This window comes from Octopus bimaculoides, chromosome 10, assembly GCF_001194135.2.
Source record: "Octopus bimaculoides isolate UCB-OBI-ISO-001 chromosome 10, ASM119413v2, whole genome shotgun sequence".
Taxonomy (NCBI): Eukaryota; Metazoa; Mollusca; class Cephalopoda; order Octopoda; family Octopodidae; genus Octopus; species Octopus bimaculoides.
This window is the reverse complement of record NC_068990.1, coordinates 25,257,562-25,267,773: the sequence shown is the minus strand read 5'-3', so window position 1 is coordinate 25,267,773 and position 10,212 is coordinate 25,257,562. Positions and strand designations below refer to the sequence as shown.

General features: G+C 34.4%; 1 protein-coding gene across 9 annotated transcripts in view; it reads left to right on the top strand.

Annotated features, from left to right (window-relative positions):
* Positions 1 to 10,212, top strand: part of LOC106880762 (plectin) — a 114,752-nt gene that overhangs the window by 41,559 nt on the left and 62,981 nt on the right. For 3 of the 9 annotated variants that reach the window (XM_052971081.1, XM_052971084.1, XM_052971082.1), the window contains one exon: positions 1,179 to 1,226. The exons of 3 other annotated variants lie outside the window; for them this stretch is intronic. In XM_052971081.1, coding sequence (XP_052827041.1) covers positions 1,179 to 1,226 — 48 coding nt within the window. The remainder of the gene's footprint in view (positions 1 to 1,178; positions 1,227 to 10,212) is intronic. 3 more of the 9 variants (XM_052971088.1, XM_052971083.1, XM_052971086.1) reach the window with 1 other exon arrangement.

Below are 10,212 nucleotides of genomic sequence, written 5' to 3'. Positions count from 1 at the left end.
AAAAAAAAAAAAAAAAAAAAAAGTTCCAAGAGCAGAACCTGAAGCCTACATTAATTGTTCAGTTAATGCGTTTTCAATTTAAAATGATTGCCTATAACTTATTTCAATAGACAAATATTTATATAGAATATTGATAATGAGATATACAAATACAGATGATTTTCTATTATTTTTTTTGTGTTCGTCCAACTCCTGCTACTGTGGAAAAATAGATGTAAAAAAACAACACGAATCATATTTATATATTTACTCATTTTCATGCATACATGTATGTTTATTTGGATGTACAGGTGAAAGTAAAGATACTCAGTAGATACAGAAGTGTCTTTGATTTTACCTTTGGAATGATCAGAGCCTTGTAAATGGATTTATTTGATGGAAACTAAAAGAAGCTTATGTGTGTGTGTGCGTGTGTGGGGGGGTCTCCTTGTTTTGATATCACATGATGTTTGTAAATGAGTGTCACTGTCATACAAATATTTGTTTCCAGCCTTCAGAGAAAAACGTCTAGACATGAGGAAACATTATCTTGCTTGGAAACAGGTGATGGTTGGCAGCAGGGAGAGCATCCTGCTGTAACAAATCCACCTCAATGAATTCATGCAAGCATGGAATAATGGATGCAAAGCCGATGATGATAGTTATCATATAGATATATTTTAGTTAACCTATGCTCATATTCATCCCCATATCAACATATTCACATCTACACACACAATCACATAATATACCTACACACATACATCACTCTTCAAGTAATCTTCACAGAGTTGTATCAAAACTGTAGGATTTGATGTGATCTGTTTTATATTTTATTAATCTGGGCATTCAATTTATGGTAAATATTTACTATTACACCTGTCTTATGAAACAGGTGTAACTTCTGATCAGTGGAATTTTGGAATAGCTCTTATCATCTCTTCATAGAGGAGGAAAAGTGCAAGAAATGGGGTAATTGTTTCCTTCTGCCAAGAATTTTTTGTCACCAAAATTTGATTTCTTTTACATTCCCCCTCCCCACCAATTCTGTGCCACTTTTCTGGTAAATTTCTAAAAAAAAAAAATAGGTAATTGAATAATTTTTTTACGATGTTGTTAATGGCATTGATACTATTATTGTTGTTATTGATATTTATACATATATCAATGAGATAAAACCTTAATATCTCATCTAACAGTGGTCTCAACTTACTTCCAATAACATGCAGCATTGGAGATTCTCTCAGGTTAGTGATTCTGCTAGCATGGTTTCTTATTTTTACTATTGCTGTTGGTGTTGCTATTGTTGTTGTTGTGATGATTTAAGCATTATTATTATTATTATTATTATTATTATTATTAATTGCTTTCTTGAATTTCTGCAAATTTAGGATTTACGTTGCAGCATTTTGTTCGTTAAAAAAAAAAATGTTCTATAGTGTTTTACATTTATTTTAAGCTATTTTTTGTTCTACTTTTGTCTTGCCTCTTGACATTCAACTTTTGCTTAAGAAAATGTCCAGCATTTTTTTTTTAAAGTTTTTGTTTTTAAATTAAATTTTTTGTTATGGTTTTTGTTCTACCAGCAACTCACATGCTTCCACTGTCTTGAATATGTGTTTGTGTGCATGTGTTTTCACGCATGTGTCTTGTTATTATTGTTTTTGTTAGTCTCTGGCTTGTGGTTATTCCTGTTTTCAAAACTGGGGATATTTCACATTTGTTAGTGATTTTTGTATCTTTCCTGTGTTATTTGTTTAATAATTCAACAAAGTCTTGAATAATTTAACACCAGGTAGATGGTGATGATCAATGCATTAGAAAGACCAGACTAAATATTTGAGATTTAATTTTATACTCCTATCTAAATACCTTGATATCTTTTTAATACTGTTGGCCCCTGTAAAAAGATAGCCACTTATATACCGTTAGTCAGCACGATTATTGTCTGAACAAAAAAAGGGCTTTGTGCCCCTAGCAAAGAAATCCTTATCGGCAAATTAGTAGAAGTGTTAATTCACCAAATTAATTTAAGCTCATTTCTCGACATTTTGAGCTCACATCTTGGTATATTTGCTATTCCATTCCCTCTAATTCTTTTAAAATAAGGAACCACTAATATGCTACTTTATTTGTCTATACCATTTTACTGTAAAAAAAAGAACTGCTCTTGCACCTATGCAAGAAACCATAATTATTGTTATCATCATTGTTATTATTATCTAGGGTGGCAAACTGCTTACTGGCTTTTCATCCATTGCTATGTTTCAAGTTGAAATTCTGCTGAAGTCAACTTTATCTTTCATCCTTTCATGGTTGATAAAATAAGTACCAGTTGAGCACTGAGGTCGATGTAATCAACTTAATCTCTCCCCCAAATTTAGGCCTTTTGCATATAATAGGACTATTATTATTATTATTACTATTACCACCTAAGATTGCTGTTATTATTACTATAAATAATAGGGCAGTGGATTGGCAGAATTATTTGAGTATTAAACAAAAGGCCTTACATGGTTTACTGCCCTTTGTCTTCTGAGGTTAAATCCTGTTGAAGTCAATTTTACTTTTCATCCTTCCTTGGTTGTTAAAATAAAGTCAAGTACTGGGCCTGATGGTATTAATTATTCCCTTGCCCCCTAGATTTCAGGCCTTGTGTCTATGCTAGAAACAGTTACTGTTATTATGATTGTGTGTGTGTGTGTGTGTGTGTGTGTGTGTGTGTGTGTGTGTGTGTGTGTGTGTGTGTGTGTGTGTGTGTGTGTGTGAAGGCATGTGGCCTAGTGGTTGGGCTGTTGCACTCACGATTGTTAGATTGTGGGTTCAGTTCCCTGATTGGGTGTCACATTGTGTTCTTGAGTAAAACACTTCATTTCACATTGCTCCAGCCCCCCTTCGATCAGTGGGGATTGTTGACCTGCACGCCTAGCCAGCGGGGTGCTGTCATTTGAAGGCTAAAACAATGCATAAGCGCATTGTGACCAGCAATGTTTAACAACATCTGATAGCCTGGTCAGTCACATGATACACACAAACACACCTATCCATCCCTCCAGCGATCCCATACTCTATTCTGAAGTCCCAAGCCCCCACCACAATATTGTGTGTGTGTGGGTTTCACCTTGCAAAACACTGGTCTTGTTTAAAGTTTTATGTTCCTGAGCCAATGGGATAAAATATGTTCCTTGACCTGAAATAAGTACCACAATGTCAACCAAGTACTGCTAATGGACCCATATAGTACTATCTAAAATAAGTACCACTAACTGAAATAGTAAACGAGTTACTCACCACATGGTTATGCTACAGTACTACAACCATGGTGCTGTGACCTTAGGGAAACTATGATCATGCCTCTTGTTTTATTTGTTTGATGAATAAAACAGGTTCTACTTGAGCTTCATGGTTGACTAAAATAATAACAAGGTTATCCAGCTGTAATAACCAAAGCACCATTCTCTCATGGGAAAATGGAAGTGAAACAACGAAGAAGATATGCCTAATTAACTCAAATCTCTCAGCAAAATTGGCCTTCTGCCTTGTTAAAAGAAATCAATAATTATGTTGGTAAAAATTAGTCGTCACAATGGTTTCTTTACTTCATTGCATCTCTTTCAACTTCTTTTCCTTGAGGACTGGATAAGAAGGGATGGTGGTACCTATTGTAGAGATAAGGTCAATTGGTTCAAATTAAACATCTAAAGTTGGGAATATCAAGGAAAAATTCTAATATCTCTTGAAGCAGAATATCATATTTTAATTAGTATCATCTTTGAGTTATCATCAAAGAGATGGGGTGGGGAATTCTGGATATTCCTGTAAAATTAAGTGAAAATAATTAAGATTCTTTATTTCCAAGAATTGTTTTCTTTCTTTACTGATTGAACTAAAGAAATAAAGTGATTGGTGGTAAGCCAAAACTTTGAATTACAGACAGATCAATGTTTCCTTTTAATCTCTTAGCTTAAATATGTGCCTTCTGTCTTGAGTTAGGGTAGCTTCTATTCTTAGCCTTGCAGTTTTGTGATTAACAGCAGAAAGGGTATCTAATCGTGACTTTGTCGAATATAGTTGAAATATCTGATTTTACAAAACCCGTCTATCTGTGTCAGGTAGAAGAAATAGGGGAGAAAAAATGAAGTGACAAATGTAGAGTTAGTAGTTTTGAGTTTAACCCTTTGGCATTCAAATTATTCTGTCAAATGTAATGCTTATTTATTCACATTATTTTGAATTAATCATGCATTATCTCATGGCTTTGAGATTTCAATGATGTGATAGGGTATTTTTTGAATGATATTGCAGAGTAGACGTGAGAAGCCAGGTCTATCTGGTTTGAACACAAAACAAGCAGAATATTTAGGCTGGTTGGTTCTGGTTGGTTTAAATGCTAAAGAGTTAAGGTAATAAATTACTAATGTGGTCAGGAGTTCCAGTCTTACTTGTCACTCTGTGGTGTCTTCAGGGGGAAACCATTACGCTACTTTATTTTATAAATAAATGAAACAGTTTCTTTTTTGTGGATGAATAATTAAAAATAAGACATCCATTGAATTGAAACATTTCATGCTTCAACAAGATTCAGATATGTCTAAATTTATAAATGCTGCTCTTCATTCAGGCATACTTCAGAAAATGAATGTAAAATCTGTAGAAAAGCCTTCCATTCAAGGAGAAAGAAAAAACTATTAGATTGAGAGGACACACATGGAAGATTAAGCTCAGAAGGGTTTTAAATGTCTTGTCCAGAGCTTATTGTGTCTGACTTTCTGGTTTATAATGACAAATGTCTGCCAAAAAGTAAATCATATCATTTTTGAGAAGAAAGTTTTTTTACATTTTTCTCACTAGTAGATTGTTGAATTGAATTTCAAAACAATCTGTGTGTTTGTTTACACCTGCATTCCTTTATATGAAAGATAGGACATTTGAGCAGTGTTGTTGTTGGCATTTCTGTCAATAAATCATCTGCATGTTTTATGCTCTGAAAACTGTGAGGAATAAGATATCCCTTACTTGCAATACAAGTAAGTGTTAGTGTCAAAAAAAAGTATCTGACTGTAAGATGATACTTTAATATAACATATTCATTTAACCCATGCAAACATTGAAAAACAGATGTAAAAACAAATGAGTAAAGATATAACTAAAACAATGGTACGCCTTTGTCATTTTGTGTATAAGGAAAATAACTGAACACACTTTAAAAGAAATGAATTTATTATCTGTAAGAGAGTATTTCTGGCCTTGCTCTAAGGCAATTTTGGATTTACACTCTCTGAGAGATCATAAAGAATGCAATTTCATTCTAGTTGGGCCTGTTTCATCTTCAGTACTAGACAGAATGTGACAAGAAACTTTACTGGAAATATTTGCAGTAAACCAGTTCAACTATCATAGAAATATTGGTTTCAAATTTTTGTCACAAGGCTTGTAAGTTTGGGGTGAGGGGGGTAAATCAATTACATTGACCCCCCAAAGGATGAAAGGTGAAGTTGGCCTCAGCAGAATTTGAACTCAGAACATAAAGATGAAAGAAATGCCTGTAAGCATTTTCCCCAACATGTTAATGATTCTGCCTACTTGCTGCCTTAAACTACCTTAGAAATATTAATTAGTGTTGACAGATGGCATCGGTAGATGTTATATTGTATTTAAGCACTACAATACCTTGGCTAACTGGAAGAAATTTAGAAATTCTGCTGTTTGGAATGGAATTTTCTGGTATGTAAAAAGCAGACATAATATTTCAGTACATTGAGGCAAAATATTTCAACCTTGGGATATCTTGTTGATTGTGGTGCTGAATTTCATGAAGTGAGACTAAAATGGTAAGTTGGGTTGGAAGAATTAGCAGAAAAGAGAAAGTGAGTTTAATGGGTGTTAAAGTAGGCTATGGAATTCCTCAAATGAAAGATTGAAAGCTACTTTAGAAGAGATGAGATTACTGAAAGTTAAGACCTGAGACAGGTGAGAGATAGTAAAAAGAAACTACTAAGAAAATCCAGGTAATGTATACATACATGGGTGCACCCCCCACTCCCCCAAAGAAAAAAACAAAACAAAACTACCACATTTTATATGTTGACAAACATTTCAACAGCAGAATGCATAGGTTCAAACTAGGATAGTAACAGGACAAAAACAAAATTAAAAAAAATATTGGTAAAGTATTAGCTTCTTGAAGACATGCTTATCATCTGTGTAATTTCACTCACACCACCACAAGGGCCATGTAAAATACAAGGGGGTTTTCTGTGGAATCTTGTACAACATGACTATAGATTTTACTCTTTAATTCGCATAAGTCAGACATTCTTCTTGGAATCGGTGAACTTTTTGAGAAAGCTTCCCCAAAGGGCTCTATGTAACTAGGTTGTGAAGATGTCAACCAAAGTGTCAACACTGATATTTATGCCAGCATAAGTGTTCTTGGTTAAAGACTTTCCACTTTTCATGGCCACCCTGTTGGGAAAAGTGCACTTAATGTAAAATGGTATTCTAAGATGTTGAAGCTCTACACAAGAGGCAGTATGTATAATTGATCATCATTTTATCATTTTGATATGCTGAGTTGAAACACTCACCTTTATTGGAGACAGTTGATTTAAGCAAGAATTTCTGGTAGCCCTAGGCCAATCAAAGCCTTATAAGATTATGTGTGTGTGTGTGTGTGTTGGTGATACATTAGGAAAATAGAACTCTAGACATGAGAATACATATACTTTTTATTAATAATTTGAGAAGTTACAATCTGACTCAAGATTGTCCCATGCTGGAGCAAATTATGTGTCCATTCACTGAGCTCTTGGCTCTCAAGTCACTTTGTAACTCCTGCTGATTTAATAATGTGTGAATGTGTGTATAATACATGCATTATCAAATCTTAATCTTAGTATGACTAACCATTCAGCCACTGAACCTTATTCTAGGTCAGTGGATCTCAACCAGGGTCCATATGGCCTCTGAGGGTCCATATAAGATTATTGGGATCCACAATAGTATTTTAAGTACTCCTGAAAAATTTTTTAGATGTATATATTGTAAGAAACAGATTTCTCTCTCTCTAACATTTTACATAGTTCAACCTACACAGGGAATGTGTGAAAAACAAAATAGGAACTTTGAAAGAGGTTTCTATAAAACTAGTTTTTAAACATCGAATGGCTATGGGGGTTCACCAGAATAAAATAGTAATCAAAAGAGTCCATAGATAAAGGGTTAAGAACCCCTGGTCTAGGTCAACTGAATCATCCCTAGATATTTTTTTCTTTTGTGTTTGGTTTGTTTCCCATCTCCTCACTATCAGCCATTATTTGATATTTTCAAGTGAAACACTTTAAAGCCTGTTATTGTTTGGTTTCTGTAGCTCAGTAATCTTTAATCAGCTGATGTGACGATTTGTTTCATTTTAGTTTCACTGATTATTTCTTAATATTTATTAAGTGGAGTTTTGTTAAGGTCTTAATCCAAATCAGAAATTGTACAGTTTTCTTATTTATCTTGTGCAGTTAATCTCTGATTTTAAGTTTGTTTTTATTTTGTGTGTGGGTGAATGTGATTGTAGAGTTGTTCATACATATATATATATATATGTATGTGTGTTTGTGTGTGTGTGTGTGTGTGTGTGTGTGTGTAAAGTTCATAAGCTTAATCTTCTTCATTAGATAATCTCTTAATAAGCTTTAAAAAAACCAGGTGAACTATATTTCACTTTGATTTCATCATGAAATAAATATCCCCCTGCAAATTTGTCTGTTTTTATTTCCATGTAATTTCTCATTCTTTAATAATAACATAATAAAACTTATCCTAGTCTTATATTAATTTTGTTTGTGGCTATCAATAGTTTTATTGTTTTCTTTGCTTGCAAGTTATTGTTGAACAAAATTAAAATTTTTCTTGTTTAACTGTAAGCAATCAGTGCTGAAAATTATAAACTTCGCTCATTAAAAAAAGGTTTTTTGTGTCAAAGCAACTATTTTGTATAAATGTTTGAAGAGAAATTCCTGGCTCAACTTTTAACATTGACACTTTCAAAGTTGTGTATCTTAATCTATGTAAAATATTGTTGTCTTCATTATCATCACGATTGTGATCATCATAATTGTCATTCATTGTCATAATTGTCATTATTATCATCACTGTCACAACTGTCATAATCATCTTTGCTTTTGTCATCTTTGCCATGATTGTCATCATTATCCTTATAAATTCTCATAATTATCATTGTCATAATCTTCATTACAATAATCATCATCATTGTCATAATGATCATTACTATCATTATCAGAATCCTCATTATTATTGGTTTATGTTCATTCTCCTTTGACAGAATCCTTTCAAAGAGTCTGTTATTGTAAGTGATGGCTCTTCCTTTGTGTTTTGATCTTCTGTAACTTCAATATTGGTAGGATCTGAACCTGGTCCTGTTTCACCCAACAAGACATGATAAAATATTTAGATCTTCTAACAACTATTTGTGCCAAAATAGCCTGGCATCTGCCAAAATAGATTGATATTGTCAATAATGAAAGAACAAAAGGTTTAGTGGTATTGATCAGGAGAAGGTGGCAACCAACAGACCCTCTAAGGTCTCTGAACATTGGCCAAAAGAGTTAACTATTCCTATTTTCTCAGTGTAGTACAATCATAGCCAAAACACTTAACACTGTCTGCTCAGTCTACTTAGCTGTTTATAGCTAAGTATTCATCATCATCATCATCATCGTTTAACGTCTGCTTTCCATGCTAGCATGGGTTGGACGATTTGACTGAGGACTGGTGAAACCAGATAGCTACACCAGGCTCCAATCTGATTTGGCAGAGCTTCTACAGCTGGATGCCCTTCCTAACGCCAACCACTCCGAGAGTGTAGTTGGTGCTTTTACGTGCCACCGGCACGAAGGCCAGTCAGGTGGTACTGGCAACAGCCACACTCAAAATGGTGTATTTTACATGCCACCTGCACAGGAGCCAGTTCGGCGGCACTGGCAACGATCTTGCTCAAATGTCTTTACACGTGCCATCTGGCACAAGTGCCAGGAAGGCGATGCTGGGCACAAGTGCCATTGATGGTTTTGCTTTCGCTTGCCTCCATAGATCTTCGCAAACCGATATTAACCATTATAAAAGCCATACATACAGTATAAAATTGAGAATTCTCTGGTTAAAACAATAGTGATTTCTTATCAGAGACAAATGTAAGTATTCCTGGAGCACTTTTTGTTTTAAAAGCCAGGAGGAACCGCAGAACAAATCTTTTCTTAGCTGTGCTAGATTAACCCTTTAGCATTCAGATGAAATGTAGTGCTTATTTATCTATATTGTTTTGATCTAGTCATGTTATCTTGTAGCTTTGAAATTTCAATCAAGGATGTGATGTGGGCCCCCCCCCCCCACACACACAAAGACTGACATTGTATGATTTATGTGAGAGGCTGATTCTGGCCAGTTTGATCAGGAAAAATATTTGGGCTGAATATAGCCAGCTTTAAATGCTAAAGAATTAAAGGAAAATATCTGGTTGCAGGCAAAAATGGCAATATCATTTCAGGTGTTGAAATTCTTGTTTCATCTCCTTCTTTTGACATGTATTTTCCCCTCAGAAAAAAAAAAAAAATCTCTTAACTCCCACATGTGTCAAAATTGAGGCAAGCATCTTGCATCTGGTGGCAGATTGCTGTTGCACTTGAAATTTCTGTTGTTGACCCTAACAATACCCCTTTTCAGAAAGTAAACTTTATATAAGTATATCATCATCATTTTAACATCCACTTTCCATGTTTGCACGAGTCAGACAGAATTTGTTGAGACAGATTTCCTATGGCTGGAGGCTCTTCTAGTTGCCAACTCTTAGCTGTTTCCAAGCAAGGTAATACTACCCCACGTGTAGACTGGCAACAAACAACATTGCTTATATGATGGTGATACTCATTTACAACCATCACATGATGTCAAGATAAAGGCATATTCAAACACACACACACACACACACACACAGATACACACATATTTATAGTACCTTCTTAAAAACAAGTAAGAGTTGGTGAGAGGAAGGGCAGGAAGGGCATCTGAGTGTAGAAAATGTCTCAAAATTCCATGTGGGCATGGAAAAGTGGATGTTAGTGATTTTATGTATATATATATAATATAATATAATGTGTGTGTCTACACATACACACTTACATATGACGGGCTTTTCTTTCGGTTTCCATTTACCAAATCCATTCA